General features: G+C 36.0%; 3 protein-coding genes and 1 pseudogene across 3 annotated transcripts; 2 read left to right on the top strand and 2 right to left on the bottom strand.

The window, feature by feature from the left end:
* Window positions 1-2,703: 2,703 nt before the first annotated feature.
* LOC128028815 (olfactory receptor 1M1-like) lies at window positions 2,704-3,336 on the top strand (annotated as a pseudogene).
* Window positions 3,337-7,433: 4,097 nt separating this feature from the next.
* LOC128028817 (olfactory receptor 52E8-like) lies at window positions 7,434-8,442 on the bottom strand. Its single transcript, XM_052616148.1, has one exon. The coding sequence runs from the start codon at window positions 8,409-8,411 to the stop codon at window positions 7,434-7,436; it is 978 nt and encodes a 325-aa protein (XP_052472108.1). The 5' UTR covers window positions 8,412-8,442.
* A 4,799-nt stretch (window positions 8,443-13,241) lies between these two features.
* Window positions 13,242-14,210, top strand: LOC128028818 (olfactory receptor 2L5-like). Its single transcript, XM_052616149.1, has one exon. The coding sequence runs from the start codon at window positions 13,248-13,250 to the stop codon at window positions 14,208-14,210; it is 963 nt and encodes a 320-aa protein (XP_052472109.1). The 5' UTR covers window positions 13,242-13,247.
* A 4,024-nt stretch (window positions 14,211-18,234) lies between these two features.
* Window positions 18,235-19,242, bottom strand: LOC128029424 (olfactory receptor 1-like). The gene has a single exon (XM_052617208.1). The coding sequence runs from the start codon at window positions 19,213-19,215 to the stop codon at window positions 18,235-18,237; it is 981 nt and encodes a 326-aa protein (XP_052473168.1). The 5' UTR covers window positions 19,216-19,242.
* Between the last annotated feature and the right edge of the window lie 1,425 nt (window positions 19,243-20,667).

Raw genomic sequence — 20,667 nt, forward strand, 5'->3', positions numbered from 1 at the left:
TATACAGTAATCAAATATGATTTTTATGCTATAATACATTTACTTTTTTTCATTACTTTTATTGTCTGCATTTTTGGAGGGGTTTCCAAATAAAATTAGCAGTAAAGAACACCAGTTATCAACAATATTACAGAAACCGCAATAAATGATACACTTGAAAATAATAAGACTCACCAAAATATAAAGCAGTTTATTACAGTACATATTTTACTAAAGTATTATGTGTATGCAACGCTTTCCCACTAGATGGCAGAGAAACACAAGAAACACTCTTTCACTGCAGTTAGATTTCTCAACTCAACTAAATTTTATTTATAAAGCACTTCCAACAACACATTCCAAAGCCTGGGAGATGCAACAGAGAAAGCCCGCTCACCTTTGCATTTAAAGTGAGATCGAGGAACCATAAGGTTTAACTGATCATCTTCTAACAAATACCAGCTAGATTGATACAGAAAAATTTAATCGGAAATGGACTCAGATGCTGAACCATGCAAAGGTTTAAAAACATACAGCAGCACAATCTTTATGTTTTTTTTTCAGGTTTGTAGGTGTCCAGGTACAGAACCTGAATAATAAAATTTAAAATAGCACTGCATAGTCTTTACTGGAAAAACTAAATATACAGTCAAACCAAAATTTATTCAGACACCTTAACATGTCTCACATTATCACTGTTTATTTGCTATAGAGGTGTATCTCAATAAATTAGAAAGTCGTAGAAAAGTTCATTTATTTCAGTAATTCAACTCAAACTGTGAAACTTTTAAAGTATTAAATTAAATGCAAACAGACTGAAGCAGTTTAACTTTTTGGTTCTTTTAATTGTGATGAATTTGGCTCACATTTAACAAAAACCCACCAATCATTTTGTTGAGCCCACAGACCACTCTTTGTCATAAATTCCTGCAGCTGCTTCATAGTTGCTTTTAGGCCTGTTGGTCAGTTTCCTCCTGGCTCTTTCATCCAGTATGCAGTGACGTCCTGACCATGAAGGGTCTGTGTTGTACCAAATACCTTCCACTTCTTAATAATAGACATTAATAAAGCCTTTTTTTAATTTTTTTTTTTTTTATATATCTTCTGACTTGTGTATACCCATAATTTTATCTTGGAGATTTTTTGACAGTGCCTTGCCAATTATAATAGACTTTTTGCTTCAGCTGCATTGCTAAGAACTCCAGAAAATCTCTTTCATGCTGAGCTAAAAAAAGAAAAGAAGAAGAAGAAGAAGAAGACCACAGCTGAAAGTCAAATGGCTTTGTGCCATTTATAATGTGATTATCTACACCTAATTAAGTTTACAAGTAATATTTTTAACTTTTTTACTTTTACTTTTTTACTATTTTTTTATTTTTTATTAAGTTATATCTTTCATTTGGATGTTATAAGTTGCACTGAGTAAATACATATTTAAAAGGGGGCTGATTCTTTTCTATACCCACTGTATTCCTCACATCCTCGTGGATATTCTGCAATATTTCCATTTTATGGGATTGTGACATCACAGCATGAATACATATAGTTTATGTTATAGGTTTATTGCTTTGCCGTTTGCTGACATTGTTAGTGGAGATGTTATTATTAGTAGATAACACAAAATGTACATATTTCAGCACATATCAAGTCACATATTATAGGTCACTTTTTTCCATGCCCTCGTTATTTTTTACTTTTCTATAGATACACTATAGATATATATGATTTAGATTTGCTTTTATAGAGCTCTACAACAGTATACAGATTAATGAGCGATCATAATAATGAGACCTTTTTTTTTTTTTTTTTACCTTGTTTGTGTCTGTGGACCAAAAGTGCAAAAACCTCTGTTCATACCTACATACACGAACAGCTTTATGGATAATTGCAGTAATTAAACACTCATGAGAAAAACATTTTTGCTAAATGACAAGACCTCAGTCAAGGTAATTATTTCTCTGTTTGTAAACAGTGGATAATTAAACCCATTAGACCCTGGTCATTAGTTTAAGAGTCCTATATAAATCCATTTTTCCTGTAACACTGCAGGATTTCAATCCAAAGCAAGATTTACAGAGCAGTTGGTGGGTATTTTTGGTAATTGTTTAATTGCCAGTTGTTAATGAACTTCCACTGTTTGTTTTATTTAGTTTTTCTGTTGCAGTGCTTGTGTCTAATTTAGTTTAGTTTTATGATTGAAGATAATATGAGGCTGAAAAGAAACAATAAAATCTGCTGCTTCAGTGCCAATCCACACATTTCCTATTCAGTTTTTTCCAATGTTAATTTTAGAAAATCTTTTGTTCTCAAACCGAATTTTTAAAAGCTGAAAAAGTATTAATCGTATATATATATTTTTTTTTTAGATTTGCCAGAGTTCAAATGAATTTTTCAGTTGCTTTCAGCAATGGAACTTATTCTTTCAATGGAGGTTTTTATTTAACTGCCTTCCGCAATTTGGAAAACAAAAACTACCTCATTTTGGCCTTGGCGATCATCTACATCATCACCTTGCTGGGTAACCTTGTTCTTCTGGCTGTCGTCCTAATGAACTCCAGCTTACAGAGCCCCAAGTATCTTGCTGTATGTAATCTAGCTATTATTGACATTTCAATTAATAGTGTTATAATTCCTCAAATGGTGCCTGTTTTTGCATTCAATCAGAATTATGTTTCGTTTGGAGCATGTTTTTCCCAAATGTTCTTCATGCATTTTTTTGGTGACATGGAATCCTTCTCTCTTGCTCTTTTGGCTTATGACCGTCTGATTGCGATTTGCTGGCCTCTGCGTTACTCTACAATAAACACCAACCTGAGGATGCTGCTCATAATAGCAGGGATTTGGTCTCTGGTTGTTCTGCTGGAGATTTTCCCAGTCATTTTTGCAGCCAGGCTCCCTTACTGTGGCTCCAGAGAGGTACAGAGCTGCTGTTGTGAACATGGCCCGGTCTATAAGTTGGCTTGTACAGACACTTCTTACAACCGACAACTGGCTACAGCTAAGACTCTGACTGCTTTACTAGGCCCTTTGACTTTTATTATTTTCACCTATGTGATTGTAGTGGTTGCTGTGACACGGATTGCATCCATATCACAGCGTTGGAAGGCCTTCCACACCTGTCTCACTCACCTGCTGCTCGTCCTGCTCTATTATATGCCTGTCATTCTAGCATATGTACTAGGGAACTTGCGACTGGTTCAGAATGTTGATCTTTTTACAGCAGTTCTGACTGTTTCTGTTACACTTCCCCCAATGCTGAACCCCATCATTTACAGCTTAAAGACTGATGAACTCAGAGACAAGATAGTCAAGCTTCTGGGAAAGCCAAAAGTGGCACAACAGATCATTAAAAATTAGGCTTATGGTTAACAACGATAACAGTTCTATTCCTTTCAAAGTACTTGTAATTTGTAAACTTGACCCAGTGCATTATGTATTATTATCGCATTGTATTCACGGCGAGTTCCTCATCTTTCAGTGCAAAAAAGAAAATAAATGAGAGAAATATTATTTGGTTGATTTTATTGTATTTGTCTCTGCTCCAGGATTTGTATTCCCTCATTTCTAATGCTGTTAGAATTTGTAAATATCATATATTTAGGTGTTTTTGTCATACACAAACAGTTAGCAAAATTATAATTAGTTAAACAAAATACTGTTTCATAATGTAGTAGGTTCAAGTGTCAGCAAAAAATCTGTAAATTTGAGGTCCTGAATGACTTTAAAATGAATAAAACATATAATAAAACACAAACATAATAAAATGACTTCTCATACAGTCATCATAATATACTTATAGTGTATAATGCATTTTAAAAATAGATCTTATTTGATAGTTATTATGTTAGCATTCATGGGGGAATCAAGATAACATGTTTTTAGAGTTGTTTCACACCTAAGGACACTAGATGTCAGAATTATTCATATGAACATATATCATATAAAAAACAGTCAATGGTATTTGCCTGTGAAAGTCATTTGGGCATTTCAGTTTGAAATCATGAAGATTCATTCTCTCATTTACCCACTAGATGGCAGAAAAAGACCAGAAACAATGCACTGCAGTTGACCATTTGCACTTTGAAGATTATGAGAAGCATAAATGCCCTTTGATTAAAATGTTTCTCAGTGTAAAATAAGAACTATCCTTATAAATCAACTGATGAGTGAGTCTTTCATAACTTCAATATACAGCTTTATTACAATGTTATATTATTTGAGTTATTAGACACTCCAAGAATTTTAATAATGTGTCTCCTCCTCTCTTTTTTATGTCCTCTTAGAAAGCTCTACACAACAAAAAATGGTCTAAAGAGTGATATAGGTTGTATTACAGAAACATCCTAACGATGGCAACAATGATAAAAAACCCTCCCTGTTAAATCAACAACATTCTCCCAAATTTTGTCCTAAATAGCATAAAAAGATTTGTTTAATAAATCATTTTCGTATTAGAGAATGTTTTGAATTGTCAAGGGCGTGCAAAGCTCCAAGCATGCACTGTGGTTTGAATAAATGATGTGGGTACTGTTGTGAGATTATCATTTGCTGACTTTATTCATGCTCTATTTTTTTTTAAACTAATGATCCTTTATTGATTTATTCAAGTACTGTGAATATGTTCTACAATTCAAAAATTTGGGGTCAGTAAGATTTTTATTTTCAGCAAGGATGCATTAAACTGATCAAAAAAGACAGTAAAGACATTTATAATGTTAACAAGGATTTCTATTTTAGATTTTCTATACATCAAAAATCTGGAGAAATGTAATATGGTTTTCATAAACATATTAAGCAGCACCACTGTTTAAAAAAAAAAAAATAATGATAAGAAATATTGGTAACACTTTCTATGAAGCCTGTATTTATAATACATTATAAAGGTATTCTTAAGACATTATAATGAATGCATAGTGCATTATAAACATAATATGTTGTATCATCTCATGAATATTCATAAGAACAGTTTGAATATATTATAATATTTACTTATTTGTGGTTATTGCTCTTAAGAGTATGATTATTTATAACACAATGAACATGTTGCATCCACTTTTTACAATGGATTATATTTCTCATAGTTAAAATGCATTATAAAACTCATATCTTGCCGTATTTCTGATGCTACTTTACTTAAAGTGGTCAAAGAACACCTATAAGTAGTAATAATAATAAGAAGAAGAAGAGGAAGAATAAAACTTCTCTCAGACAGCCATAAGATCAGATATCAGATCAAAATAAACAATGTCAAGATATGGAACAGTCCATTATACTGTAAATGAAGTAGATTTAATATGGAGTTCATTGTGTGTTATAATCATACTCTCAAGCTTGTATGTTTTAGTTTAAAATAATTAGCTTGAATTTAGCTTAGGGTTTTCATCTGCTGGGGACCTCTAAATAATCTCCATGGAGAATTTATTAAGAGAATCTCCAGACCTCAGGTCCACATTAATTTGACCTTTTGTTCCAGTGGGACTATTTCATCATGCAATCATGGATTAACATCTTTGTTAAATTGAATTTTGTTAAACTTAAATTATCAACACAATCAAATCTTTGTTGATCTTTGCAGTGACTTCTTTACTAAGATTAACATTAGAGTGAAGCAACTTGTTTTCTTTATTTACATTATATTTAGTCATTTAGCAGACACTTTTATCCAAAGCGACTTACAAATGAGGACAGTGGAAGCAACCAAAATCAACAAAAGAGCAATGATATATAAGTGATTTAACAAGTCTCAGTTAGCTTAAATGCAGTACACATAGCAAGGGCTTTAAATAATATAATAAATAAAAAGAAAACAGAAAGAATAGAAAAAGAATAGAGCAAGCTAGTGTAAGAGGTATTTTTTGCTTTTGTTAATCTGCATAATAAATGAAAATAAAACAGATAAGAGTACAAAAAGATTAGAAAGCTGTAGGTTTTTTATTTTTTTATTTTTTATTTAAGTTAGAGGGTCAAATATAGATGGAAGAGTTGTGTTTTTAGCCAATTCTTGAAGATTCTGCTTGGATTGAGTTGGGCAGTTCATTCCACCAGGAGGGAACATTTCATTTAAAAGTCTGTTAAAGTGACTTTTTGCTTCTTTGGGATGGCACAATCAACCAACGTTCACTTGCAGAAGATAAAGACTAGTGCTAATTGATATATACTTGTCTTGAATCTAAGCAGCATTCTACTTTCATAAAGATCTCACTGATTAACCTTACAAGCTATCAGAATTTATACTTACTTTCTGGTCATATAAATTTCAGCATCTGCAAAAGTGTTTTTTTTTTTCTCAAGTAAGAGCTCCATATTCTCCTATATCATACTGTATGAGCCTTAGTGCCTGATGCATTAAATGTGATTTTCAACAAACGGCATATGCAATTTATTTATTTTTCTTTCAATATGCTGTTCCATAATGATAATAATAATAATATATAAATAAATAAACATTTCTGACTTTTATTTCATTATTTTATGTCATGCTTTATAGGAATAAAAATCTTTTTCTAAAAACCTAATCTAAAGGCTTTGCATGGTTTTGCAGAATTATTGTTTATTTAGCCTATGTAAAAAAAAACACTGCACAATGTACTGGATTAACATTAAATAATTTTCTGCATTTATTTCATGTGTTTTACCTCTATTTTGAGTTTTGCACTTCATTGCATTCTGTTTTATGGTTAATGGAAATGTCCTAGCAGAAAAGTACTGCCATTTATTATTGTATTTATTTATTTTAACAGTATATGACAATTTTCATTTAATTAAAATAAATTTTAAAACAATTTAATGCATTCACATATATTCAATGCATTTGAACAAAACACATTTATAAATTGGAAGCAGACATGTTTAATACAAAGGAGAAAACAAAAAGTGAATAATGAACAATAGTGAACAATTAATTATGAATTATTTTATTGTTTTAGATCTGAACAAATTTCACAAATAAACTTAAATAAATGGGATTTCACAAATAAACTTAAATAAATGGGATTATGATTGCATGTTCACAAACAGACAAAAATAACAGACATTTCAAATCCAAATTTGTGTTACAATTAATACTGAAATGCAAATAAGCCAACAAGATGCTAAACAAATGGATGAATGACAATCACTTTATGATTAAAAATAAGAGGCCTGATTATTTCTAATGGAAGACTATGAAAAACTAAGAGTAGCAGCTTTATGTTATATAGCTCTTTAAATACACAAAATATTTAAATGGTAGGTTATTTGTTTCAGCATGCCAGAAAAATACAGAACGGACAGTAATAGCTCACATACCCATGAGAAACAACAAAATCAATGTAAATCATACTCAGCATATATGATGGCAGTAAAAAAAAAAAAAAAAATGACAAAGACAGTATATATGCCCTAAACTGTAAACATAAACTGAATACATACATGAACAACTTCTTCGCGATGAGGAATAAACAAACCTTTTGCAATCAATTTGAAATACCCTGGTTAATGGATGCAGACTTTTTTTTAATCACTGTTTGGATGAAGTTCTTAACTTCAGCTGTGTTTAAGACATATATAATTGGATTTAGCATTGGTGGAACAGCATATGCCAGAGATGTGCTGATGATTCTCACATTGGGAGACAGAGAAAGCATGATTGCAGCGATATATGTGCAGATTATAGGAAGGAAACACACTCCAACTAACAACAGGTGAGAAACACAAGTCTTCAGGGCCTTAACACGCCCCTCCCATGTTGTAATCTTACTTAAAGCGAAAAAAATGCAAAGGTAAGACAGGAATATTATCAGCGGAGCAGCAAAGTAGACTGCTGTGTTGAGCTTTGCCATAAATGAATTCACGCTGTTGTCATTACATGCCATTCTATACACTGGTCCATGGTCACAAAAATAACTCTGTATCTCATTGGACTTGCAGAATGAAAGTCGGGTGACCAAAGATACTGTCAAGCCCACCAGAAAAGTGCTAAGTATCCACATTATTGAGAAAATAGAACACATGACAGCATTATTTACAATGGCGTGATATCTTAGTGGCAAGCAAATTGCAACAAAGCGATCAAATGCCAAGACAACAAGGCTGACACACTGTATTGTATTAAAGAAGTAAACAAAAAACATGTTTGCCAAGCAAGCATTGTAGGAGATGTACTGTGACTCAAAAAGAAAAGTCTTCATCATGTTAGGAATCAGTGCATTAGTTTCACCAATATCAGCCAAGGCCAAATTAAACACACCGATGTACTTTGGACTGTGCAGACTCTGGTCAATAGCTATAATGAGAAGGACTATAGAGTTCCCAATCACAGCAACAATATAAATGAAAAACAGGAACTTATAGTAATAGTTGCTGTATGGTATACCAGAAAGTCCACTGATGAAAAAGTATTGAGGATGCACAACAGAGATATTTTGGGGAAAACTGTCATTTAAGATATACATGGCAGCTTTCTCTTTGGTGTTTTATCTTGCTGAAATTAGAAATAATAGGCTAAGATTGTGTGTGTATATATATATATATATATATATATATATATATATATATATATAAAAAAAAAAAAAAATACAAGATGTTCCCCTGTAGCCTACTGTTCAGTAACTACTCTGCTATGTTTGCACTGAAGCCATTTAGTTTAGCTGTATCATAGGCACTAAGTTAAAACTAAAAAGTACTAAAAGTTAAAACTAAACCCTCTGTTCAAACTGAACATTTACGGAGGCTTTACAATAACTGTTGAAATAAAACAAAAATTCGATAGTATGACATCAATGAGTTGATGTTGTACCTTACATGATGGACTTAAATCTTTTGAAATGTAATGTCGCTTATAGACCTATTTTAACATGAGGATTACAGCCTATAGTCAGCCTGACACTGATTTAATCAGTAAGGCTACACCTAGGCTATATGCATGCTCATTTGTTTTTAAAAATATTAAATAAAATAAATGACCCTTTTCCCACCAATGTGTTAAATTACTTCATTCATTCGTTGCCATTAATTAAGTGAAGATATAGCCTAGAACATTATTTTTGTTTTTACATAGACTATTTATGTATGAAACAAATTGCTAGGGAAAAATGTATACGTTTAAATTTATAAATATATATTACGGTTTTCAAGTAGTAAAAAAAAAAAAAAAAAATTGCTGATGCAACCTTGCCCTGCTCCTCTTTGCCTCCTGCTTTGACGCTCCAAATTCAGGGATCGTTTTTAAACACAACTAGGTTAAAATAATAGGCTACTGTCGTCAGATATGCAAGCGTACGTAAAATATGATTATGCTGAGCTTTCATTAGCCTATATAAGACCCCACGCAGACAAAGACAGCACGTAAAGTCCTCAGTCAATATAAAAATTAAATACAAAAATTAAAAAATCAATCGCAGTCGGAGATGTCTCTTGAAACGTTTGTGCTCCAGCTACGTTCAGAATAGAGGCAGCTTCGGAGTGCAGAAGGATGGATTTTTCCCGATTATTATTATGCGCCCTGTCATAATATATAAGAAACAGACATAAAGAATTTGCGCACAGAAGGCTATTCTGCGGTTATGACATGCGATTGGCGCACTTCTGCTGTACACTCGGACTTAAAGCCTTGGGCGTGATTGCCACATAGGGCGTGACTGAGAGGGCGGGGACTTTAAATAGATCACAACGGGGTCAGTGTGGGGAAAAAACACAAACAACAACAACAACAAAAATGTCTTTACATTGAATATGAAATTACATTTTTGCTGCTAATTTAATAAAGGGAACTGTATTTAAATTCTCCTGTGTCTCTTCCTTTTTTGTCATTTTTAAAACATTTTATTATTTTAATAGTATAGCCTACATTAATACATACATGCAAATTAAATTTTTCTCTGAGAAATATGTGAATCATAGAAATAAAAAATGTGCATGGGAGAACAAGCCTGCACTGTTTTAAATCCCGCTATCCTGCTTCTCCTTATGCAGTAGGCCTATGACAGTCTACTCCAATTTATATCCAATTTATAATTTAAATAAATAAATAAATTAAAAAAAAATGATTTTTAAAGTAAATTCATATTCATAATTCATATTTTGTGGGAAGTTATGTGAAAAGCTTGCTTTAACCTATGTAAAAATCTCTATGTAGTTGGATCAAGGCTGGATGCTTATGTCTGTCACTGTGTGTGTGTGTGTGTGTTATTGCTATTATCGCTATTTGTCCCATAAGGCCATTATAATAATCTCTCTGGAGTGCAAAATATCCTTAGATATTATGTGAGATAATGAAATGTTAATTTTACAAAAACCTTAATTCTCAGCTGAGAATTCACTCAAATATGATATAAATACCCATTTTTTTTAAATCTTATACTGATTTGTTTGTTGATTAATTTTAAAATAAAACATTACACATTACACACAGTTCTATCGCACCATTTAGCTACAAAGGTTTAATATATATTTTGTAGAAAAAATCATGATAATTTACAAAAAAACGAACTAATATTAAAATCTGTAGAAGAGCCATTTGTAAAGTTGCCATATTTTTTAAATCACAAAATTCAAAATTTTATTTCTGAATCAAAAGGATTTTGCAGTTTTGAGTGTTTATAGGTGAACTATTTTCAATAAGAACAGAAGACGTTTGTTTAAAATTATTTATCTGTGTGCATACATTGTAATGTATACCTGATTATGTCAGCAGAGGCTTTGTGAACAAACTATGCCACCTTAGAGACTGTTGTTTGCTGACGTATGTTTGCTAATGACGGCACATTCACAAAGGCATGCACTCATTAGGAATAGAGAGAAAAACAGGTCGCAAATGAAGACTATGGGGAAATGTTACCCATCATTAGGTTTTTTTATGATACAATGTCGGTTTGTATTTCAAAACATGAGCTGGAGATCATTTTAAAACCATAATCTGATTGCCTTTTAATGCTTTCATATTATTTGAAGGACACTCGAGATGAACTTTGACCTCCTGAAAGTAAAAGTTCCCAGCAGGTTAATATTCAATACGTGTGTACCTACAAGACAGTATGTGTGTACCATCAGATTAAGACTACAGTTTTACAATTTTATACAAAAATTCTAAAAAGTTCCCATCAGAATAAATTAAAAGCAATATTTAAAAGATCCTTTACACTTTCATTTCATAACAAATGATCAAAACTACTTCAACTACTACTAATAATTCTAAGTATAATAAATGTTTGAAAAATGGTACAAAAATTGTCACTGGGCAGTACCCTTTCAAAAGGTACTAATGCTTACCATTTAGGTACTAATATACCTGTATAAATGTATGTTTTTTACCTTGAAAGATCACTTTCAAGAATGATTCTGATGGTACACTGACAATGGATGTAAAGATGTGCATCAAAGTGACAGGCTTTAATGTAAATCAGATCAAGTGATAATCCACACTAGGAATGGCACACATACATAACATTAAGACCCGACCAAGACAGACAGCACAGACTGGGACTTAAATGCAAGGGAGCACATGGGGAGGAAAACATACACACAGACAGTCCAGGGGTGTGACAGTTCACATCCCTCAGGTGGTGGTGGAACCCGAGGTCGAGCCTGAAGAGCCAAGTTGATGCTGAGGTTCTGAAGGGCTATGGTGGAGCCGAAGCGACAGAGGACCAAGGTAGAACCAGAGAGAAGGAGGAGCCTGACAGAGCCAGAGGGACAGAGGAATGAAGCACAGCCAGAGGAGTGGAGTCCCGATCCTGGTGGACTGACAGGCCACGGTAGAGAGGAGGGAGCTAGGAGCCATGATGGAGCTGCTGGGTCAGAGGCCCGAGGCAGAGTCCGGGAGTGATCCCACTGCACAGAGGGTGGGCTGAGGGTAAGCAGAGGGGCTGCCAGGAGACAGCGGTTGCAATAGTGAGGACTGGTGCAGAGGTGGTGGGAGAGGGAAGCTGGGAGGCTGTTCTGGATGCTCAGGGGGCTCAGGAATAGTGTGTGCTGCCCACACACCACAAGGTCATTCCCAACACAGGGAGCATGGAGGAAAGGGGGATGACCTCTGGGGTCATTTCAGGACAGGCAGACAGTTCAGGGCAGACAGATGGTACAGGGCAGAGTTAAGACGAAGATAGGAGAAGAGGGAGCAGGTCTGCAAATATATCCAAAAAGAAAACAGTCCACTGAGCTCAGCTCACCCTCATCCATGGTGCAGTGGGCAGAGCTTCCCCCGTGCTCTTGCTGTCCATAGCGCTTTCCACCGTGGCGAGCACTGTAGCCAGCTCTCGCACCTGGCTGATCCTCAGCTATGTCGCTCTCTCTGGCGATGTCTCATCGGTCGCGGCGGGGTTTGACTCTCCTTCATCGGTGGGCTCAGGATTATGCTTCGCACTGCAGGTTGATGGTGGGCTGGGCTCCGGGTATGGCTGTGTTCTGGATCGGGGGTAGATGCTCTTTAGACACTGGATGATTGACTCCCTCCAGCCGAGTCCAATAGTGTCTAGGAGATCGACGTACGTAATATCAAGACCTGGTCAAGACAGACAGCGACTGGGACTTAAATGCATGGGGTAATGAAGGTAATTGCATTTGTTAACCAAATCACCTGAACCAAATCACACAATCAACAAGAGACAGAAACTGGGTTACTGAGAGCATATGAGGAGGAAAACATACACGCAGGCAGTTCAGGGGTGTGACATTAATAAGGCCAATGGCTCCTTTTTCCCACACTTGTTCTGGGAGTGTGTAAATTTAGAAATTCCATGAAACTGGCAGATTACTTTACAGCAGAAACAAATGCACGGCTGCATCCAAAATGTTATATTTCCATACTGAATGTCAAAAAGAGTTTATAGAATAGACTGTTTAAATTAAATATATTTGAAAAACAGTAGACGAAAAGTACCCGGCTGACCTACTACTTCTGCCAGTGCAAAGATTCTGTAATGTACATGAGATGGACAATTTACTATCCCATGAGGGCACGGGGGGGGCGAAAACAATCATGATCTTAGTACATTACGTCATTCCCTTCTATATATTTTTTACAATTTGTCAGTTAACCCCACATATATGTGTGATAGAAGCATAATACACTCCATTATACCTCATGAAAGAGGTATGCAATGTGTGCCTTCTCAATGTTTTCAACCAGCGGATAGCAGGCTCATTCCATAATTCTTTAACAAAACATCTTGGCTGATTACATCAAACTTGCCTGATTTTTATTTATTTATTGAAGCTGTGTGATGTTAATTGTGAATTGTGTATTGTGTATATTCAGAACTTTAAAACTGTTCTGAGGACTTTAACTCATAATGTCAGTGGGAAACGTCAGCTTTATAAAGGATTTTGTGATAGTCGGCTTTCCTGGACTTCAGCCTCATTACTATGGCCTTGTCTCAGCGCTTCTGTTTTTTGTTTATGTGTTTACATTGGTGGGAAATGCTATATTTTTGGGATTGTTTATAATGAGTAGGAGCCTTCAGAAACCTGTATACTATTGCATTGTAAATCTAGTTGTGTGTGATGTACTATTCAGCACTACAACAATACCGAAGATAATCAGCAGGTACTGGTTCCAAGATGGAAGCATATCATTCATGGGCTGCTTTCTTCAGATGTTTTTTGTGCATTATTTTGGCTCAGTCACTGCACGATTGTTGGCAGTAATGGCTATCGATCGCTATGCAGCAATCTGTTTCCCACTTCGGTATCATAGTCTCATGACAAACAGAAATGTATTCATTCTGATCTTGGGCTCTTGGTTGTTGGGTTTGATAGGCCCCTTGATGATGATCATTCGAGCTTATCCTCTTCCTTACTGTGCGAGCAATAACATTGTGCACTGTTACTGTGATCATATTGCCATCACAACATTGGCATGCACTGACAGAGAAGAATATAGTTATCCAGCATTCATTCATGCTATGATAGTACTGCTGGGCTCTCTTGCTGTAATTGTTTTCTCTTACTGTGCTATCATTGTGGCAGTTCTGCGTATATCGAGTGCTCAAGGAAGGATGAAGACTTTCTCCACCTGCAGTCCTCAGCTCATCATAATTGCCCTTTTTTTCCTACCCAGATGTTTTAATTATTTGTCAAGCAATATTAATATAAAATTCAGTACTGATTTGCGATTAGTCATTATAATGATGTATAGCCTTTTACCCCCCATGATCAACCCCCTCATTTATTGTTTAAGAACAGATGAGGTAATGAAGGTTTTAAGAAAAAAAATTCAAAGGAAAAAAATAGACACTAAATCAGGGAAGACTTGACTGTACCCTCATAATATTTTATTTATATTAGCCTACTGTTTATATTTTTTGAAATTCACATGAGCAAACAGGAATAGAAATAAATTTTTGATTAAATGGTTTGCTATTTTAAAAGCTAATACATTTTTAAATTATGCATGTCTGAAGAAGTCTATTTTTGTACATAGAAAACTGAGTGTCATACAAATATCTGTGAGGTCTTATATATTTGAGTCCTTTACACAAAATAGAAATATTTATATATTTTTACAGTAAATGTAAATGTATATGATATCTAAATGTCTAAAAATATGGTTCATAGCTATGTGCAAAATAAAAGAGATATGAAAACGGAAACTTGTTTTTATTTTGCTGCATATAATTACAATAATGTTCAGTCATGAAACAAGGAAACAACATGCACTTTGCATCATATAGGCTACATTTAATACAATAAATAAATTATTAACAAATATTAAGCCATAAATAATTAGATTCATGCCTAGCCAAAATAAATAAATAAATACACGTGTGTCAGAATAAACATTTGGAGTCTTAAACATATTTTTTTTTTCAAAATTGAGAATTATACGTCATTTGAAAGCTGAATAAATAAGCTTTTTGTATGGTTTGTTAGGATAGGACAATAAATGGCCGATATATATACTATTTAAATATCTGGAATCTGAGGGTAAAGAAAATTGCATTTAAAGCGGTCCAAATAAATCCTTAGCATTGTATAATATTAATACAAACTGATTTTTTAAAATATGTTTAAGGTAGGAAATAAAAGAAATATCTTCATTGAACATGGTTTTTAATATCCTAATTATTTTTGGCTATTGCTACAAATAAACTCCAGAATGGTTTTGTGTTCGAGAGGTCACATATGAAGTTATGTTATTTGCAGTACATTGTCCAGCATTTAATCTCTGGGTTTTACACACTATTAAAAAACATACACTTTACTTTTACCTAATGAATTTGCCACTAGATGGCAGAAAAAGTATGTGACATTGTTTGTTCCCTTTCGATACTTCACTAATACTGCGTATGGGGAAAAGCTCCTTTTTCCTCGATACTGAAGCCTTTTTTCAATAACGCAGTGCAACTGCACTGCCATTGGTTTAATATGTAAACTTTTTTAAACCAATGACAGCGCTGCGTAGCTGCGGAGCAGTTTTCGACTCAGTCAATATGAGGGCGGCACGGCCGCTTTCGCATAAGGGTCAACCAGGCCTGTCTAGCAGCCCTGGAGCCTTGGATGAACCCTGTTTGGTTCAGTCGTGGATTACCCCTACAGGCGGTTTCCAGAAGGATTATGCTCTCAACATATGCGTCCAACCTGGGTTGGGGTGCTCTGTGCGAGGGCAGACCAGCCTTCAGCTCGTGGTCGCATGAGGAAAGCCATCTCCATATCAACTGCCTCGAGATGCTGGCAGTGGAACGAGCCCTTAAATCCTTTAAGGCGATCCTGGAAGGGCGCCACATCCTAGTCCAGTTGGACAGCATGACAGTGGTGTCCTACATAAATCAACCAGGTTGCGATCACTCAAGGCGACACACATACCTGGCAAGACGAATCTGGGAGGAGACATGCTTTCACAGAGCAATGTCCCCTCGGACAAGTGGATGCTCCATCCCCAGACGGTTCTCAAAATCTGGAAGATTTTCGGGAAGGCAGAGGTCGACCTCTTCGCCTCAGAAAGCAACTCTCATTGCCCAACTTATTTTTCAAAGGAAACAGATGCGCTGGCCCACAACTGACCCAGCCTCCTTCTTTATGTTTTTCCCCCAATCGCTCTGATCCCTCAGGTCATCAGACGAGTCAGGGAAGACGGGCACAGAGTCCTCCTAGTGGCCCCACTCTGGAGGAACCAAGTTTGGTCCTCGGAGCTTTTCAGGCTTTCCATGAAAGCCCCATGGCCGATCCCCCTGAGACGGGACCTCCTCTCTCAGGCGAACAGGACAATCTGGCATCCACAGCCAGAACTCTGGGGTCTGCATGTATGGTCCCTCGATGGGAGCCTCTGAGCCTCCCCGGGGACGTGCTACACACCATTGCTCAGACAAGAGCCCCGTCTACAAGACGCCTCTACGCCCAGAAATGGCACATTAGCACAAAACAAAGACCCTGTTGAGTGTGACGTATCTCCGATACTGTCATTTCTCCAAGAGCGTCTAGAAAAGGGTCTCACCCCTTCCACCCTCAAGGTTTACGTAGCAGCCATCGCAGCATTTCATGCTCCTATTGCTGGCAAATCAGTGGGTCGAAACAGCTTCATTGTGCGTTTCCTGAGAGGTGCTAGGCGGTTGAAGCCCCCACGTCCTCTCACCGTTCCCACTTGGGACCTTCACACAGTCCTTGGAGCACTCAAAGGACCTCCCTTTGAACCGCTGAGGTCAGCTGACCTTCGGCCCCTAATGCTCAAAACCGCTCTGCTACTTGCTCTAGCATCGGTCAAGCGTGTTGGCGATTTGCAGGCCCTCTTGGTGAGCCCTGCATGCCTTGAATTTGAGCCCAATGACTCTAAGGTCATTTTAAAACCCCAAAAAGCATGGCTACGTACCTAAAGTGCTCTCGACGCCATTCAGAGCACAGGTAATTTCCCCCTCAGCTCTGCCTCCGTTGTCAGGTGAGCGGGAGCTGGATTTACTCTGCCCAGTGAGGGCTTTGAGGATATACATTGAGCAGTCACAGCCGTTCAGGCAATCTGACCAGCTTTTTGTATGCTTTGGTGGCCGCACCAAGGGGTCTCCGGTCTCAAAGCAACGCCTCTCGCGTTGGATAGTTGAAGCTATCGCTCTATGTTACTCCTCTATGGGCCTTGAGTGCCCCATAGGAGTAAGAGCCCACTCTACTAGAGGGATGGCCTCTTCATGGGCCTGGTCTAGTGATCTCTATCAAGGACATCTGTGAGGCGGCCGGCTGGTCCTCGCCGAAAAGGAGCTTTTCCCCATACGCAGTACACGTTCCGTATCTCAGGGAACCGAGGTTACGTTCGTAACCGAGTGCATTTTAAATAACACATGAAGTGTTAAAAAATACTTATTTTTAATTCTAAATATTAGATTTAAATTTAAATCTTATGTTTGATCAAACCTATAAGCCTCAGAAAAGGGTGAAACAATAAACAGAAACATCCAGACATAAATTTGTGTGTATATGGGTTAATTTTCATTTCCTTTATACATTACTAAAAAAAAGAAGAAAAACAATCATAAATGTAGAGAGCCAAGAACAACATCAGCAGATCTCAGACCAACAGTCTCATGTCAAAATGGGCTACAAATCAAACAGGAATACATTATGAAATAGTATATTATTTAGTCACATCTTGTGTACACACTTGATATAGCTAAAAACTTGATAATAGCAAAATAGGCCTACATTTTTAGAAGACAGTGAACACAATTGTTAAGGTCAACATATTACTGTTCACAAAAAGTCAAACTGCTTTTTTCCTGTTTGTTTTTCTCTTAACAACACAAGGTTAATGAATAAAGGTTAGATATCTATATAGTTTTGCATATATTGTAATACATATATAGAAATTCTATGCTTTCAGATGTTAATATGTCAAATTATGCATTCATTAAAAGATTGTTCACTGACATTATTTGTACTTTACGTCATAAAGACCTATGGGGACCAGCAACTGTTACCTACATTCTTCAAAATCTATTTTTATGTTCAGCAAAAGAAAGAACTGAGAATGTAGAATTTATATGGGTAACTTGGTAAGACTTTGTTGAGACCAATTCTCACTATTAACTAGTTGCTTGTTAGCATGCCTATTATGAACATATTGGCTGTTTATTAGTACTTATAAAGCACATATTCTGCATTTTCTATATCCCTAATCCTACCCAATACCTAAACTTAACAACTACCTTACTAACTATTAATAAGCAGCAAAATAGGAGTTTACCGAGGCAAAAGTCACAGTTAATGGTTTGTTAATAGTGAGAATTGGACCTTAAAATAAAGTGTGACCAGTAATTTAATTCCTAATCATTAAATATAAATAAATAGACATTTCAGTCATTTAGAAATGTTCTCTCTAATTGGTGCAGATTTGTTTTTAAACACTTTTTGAATTATCTCTTTGATTTCAGCTGTCTTTAAAACATAAATGATAGGATTTAGCATCGGTGGAACAGCATAAGCCAGAGAGGTACTGATGACCCTTGCATTGGGTGTGAGAGAAACCAATAATGCGGCAATGTATGAGCAACACATTGGCAGGAAATATATCCCTACTAAAAACAGGTGAGAAAAACAGGTCTTCAGAGCTTTCAAACGTTCTTGCCAAGTTGTAATTTTGATTAAAGCAAGAAAAATTCCCATATATGAAAGGAATATAATGATCAATGGTGCTAAAAGGTATAAAGCTGAGACAAGAAATGCCATGATCTTATTAATGCTGTTGTCATTACATGCTAACCTAAACATCGGTCCATGATCACAAAAATAACTCTGTATCACATTAGATTCACATAATGAAAGTCGGGTTATCAAAGACACCATCAAGCCCACAACAGAAGAATTAAATGCCCAAACTGCTAAGAAAACTAAAAACATACTGGTATTGTTTACAAGAGCATGATATCTTAATGGCAGGCAAATTGCAATGAAGCGATCATATGACAGAACAACAAGAGTAACACTTTGTATAGAACTGAAGAGGAACACAAAGAACATGTTTGCCAAACAAGCATTGTAGGAGATGTACTGTGAGTCAAACAGAAAATTCTTCATCATGTTAGGAATCAGAGCATTAGTTTCACCAATATCAGCCAAGGCCAAATTAAACACACCGATGTACTTTGGACTGTGCAGGCTTCGTTCAAGAGCAATTATGAGAAGCACTATAGAGTTCCCAATTACAGTAATAAAATAAATCATGAATAAGAATATATAGTAATAACTGCTGTACGGTAATCTAGAAAGTCCAACGATGAAAAAGTACTCAGGATGAACAATGGAGATATTCTGGGAAAAGCTTGCATTTAAAGAACTCATGGCAGCTTTGCGTTTGGTGTTTTGAGCAAGCTGAAAATAGAAATTGCCAAAAAACATTAACAAAATCTAGGACATTTACAAAACTGTAATTTTAAATATCATTACAATATAAAATTCTGAAAATATACCTTCACGTAACAGCTTGTATGTGTATATATAAATATTATAGTCTGAGCAAACAAGGACAGCGACTGTCTGAACCTTTATGAGCTGCTTTGAATGAAATTACTACCCTACAAATGCTGGTCATTATCCATTCATGGTGCCTAGATCACTGGATATTTGCGTGACTGAATCCAAATATATCTTCTGATTCATCTCTTGAGAGCCTTCAGACGACAGTGATGTAATATATGCTGCAAATGTTTTGGCCATATTTTGGATTATTGTTTTATTTACTGGTCTGCAAGCAGTCCTCTCAACAATTGTGTTCAAATTTTTGCACAACAATATTATGGCTAATTACAGATGACCAGAAAGCATTAAATGAATAAAATGGAAGATCATAAAATATTTTTATTAAAAAGTATTTTGTTCATCATTTATATACAGTCTCATCAGTTGGTAACAATATCAACTGTCAGTTTAGTGGTGACCAAAAATAACCCCTCTGGGCCAGGGGGTGGCCAATCCTGCTCCAGAATGGCCTTCCATAAGAGCTTAGCTCTCTTCTTCATTAAATAGACACCTGAAGCAGCTAATCAAGATCAACAGGATCACTATAAACTCTTAGGCATGTCTGTTGGAGCTAACTATACAATTTACATTGGAATATGAGTTAATTCTACCTAGCGTATTGTTATATTCTGATGTACTTCTGATTTTTTGACACTTAGGTTGTGCTTTTATCTTCTTCTTTATGATTTATTATGATCTATGTATATTCATTTAGTGATTCTGCTTTACAGCTGTGGACAAACAAGCTACAGTATATGCTGTTCACATTGTATAATTGATATACTCTACCATTTTGCCACACAACATAGAGCATTCACACATTTTATTGAGTTGTCTGATCTCAGAACGGGGCTACTGATAAGATGAGGATTGACTCGATACGAGCAGGGGACAATCGTGCCTGCATCGAGGTCGAATCTCATACTATGCCTAGATAGGTGATTCTCTGAACAGGGAAAGTACACTCTTCTTGGCGTTCAGTCTCAAACCCAGCTCCCCCATATGTGCGAGAACGACATCTTGATGCCGAGCCGCAACCTGCTCTGACTGAGCTAAAATCAACCAATCGTCGATATAGTTGAGAATTCGGATGCCCTGCATGCGCAGGGGGACCAGAGCCGGATCTACACATTTTGTGAACGTGCAGGGAGAGAGTGCAAGGCCAAAGGGAAGTACTCGATATTGGTAAGCTTCACTCCCGAAAGCAAACCTCAGAAACTTCCTGTGTTGTGGAAGGATGGATATGTGGAAGTATGCATCTTTGAGATCTATTGT

Source organism: Carassius gibelio, chromosome A15 (assembly GCF_023724105.1).
Source record: "Carassius gibelio isolate Cgi1373 ecotype wild population from Czech Republic chromosome A15, carGib1.2-hapl.c, whole genome shotgun sequence".
In the NCBI taxonomy this organism is placed as follows: domain Eukaryota; kingdom Metazoa; phylum Chordata; class Actinopteri; order Cypriniformes; family Cyprinidae; genus Carassius; species Carassius gibelio.

Coding starts and splice junctions, on each gene's coding strand:
- LOC128029424 (XM_052617208.1), bottom strand. CDS start 19,215: ATGAGTTCTTTAAATGCAAGCTTTTCCCAGAATATCTCCATTGTTCAT.
- LOC128028817 (XM_052616148.1), bottom strand. CDS start 8,411: ATGTATATCTTAAATGACAGTTTTCCCCAAAATATCTCTGTTGTGCAT.
- LOC128028818 (XM_052616149.1), top strand. CDS start 13,248: ATGTCAGTGGGAAACGTCAGCTTTATAAAGGATTTTGTGATAGTCGGC.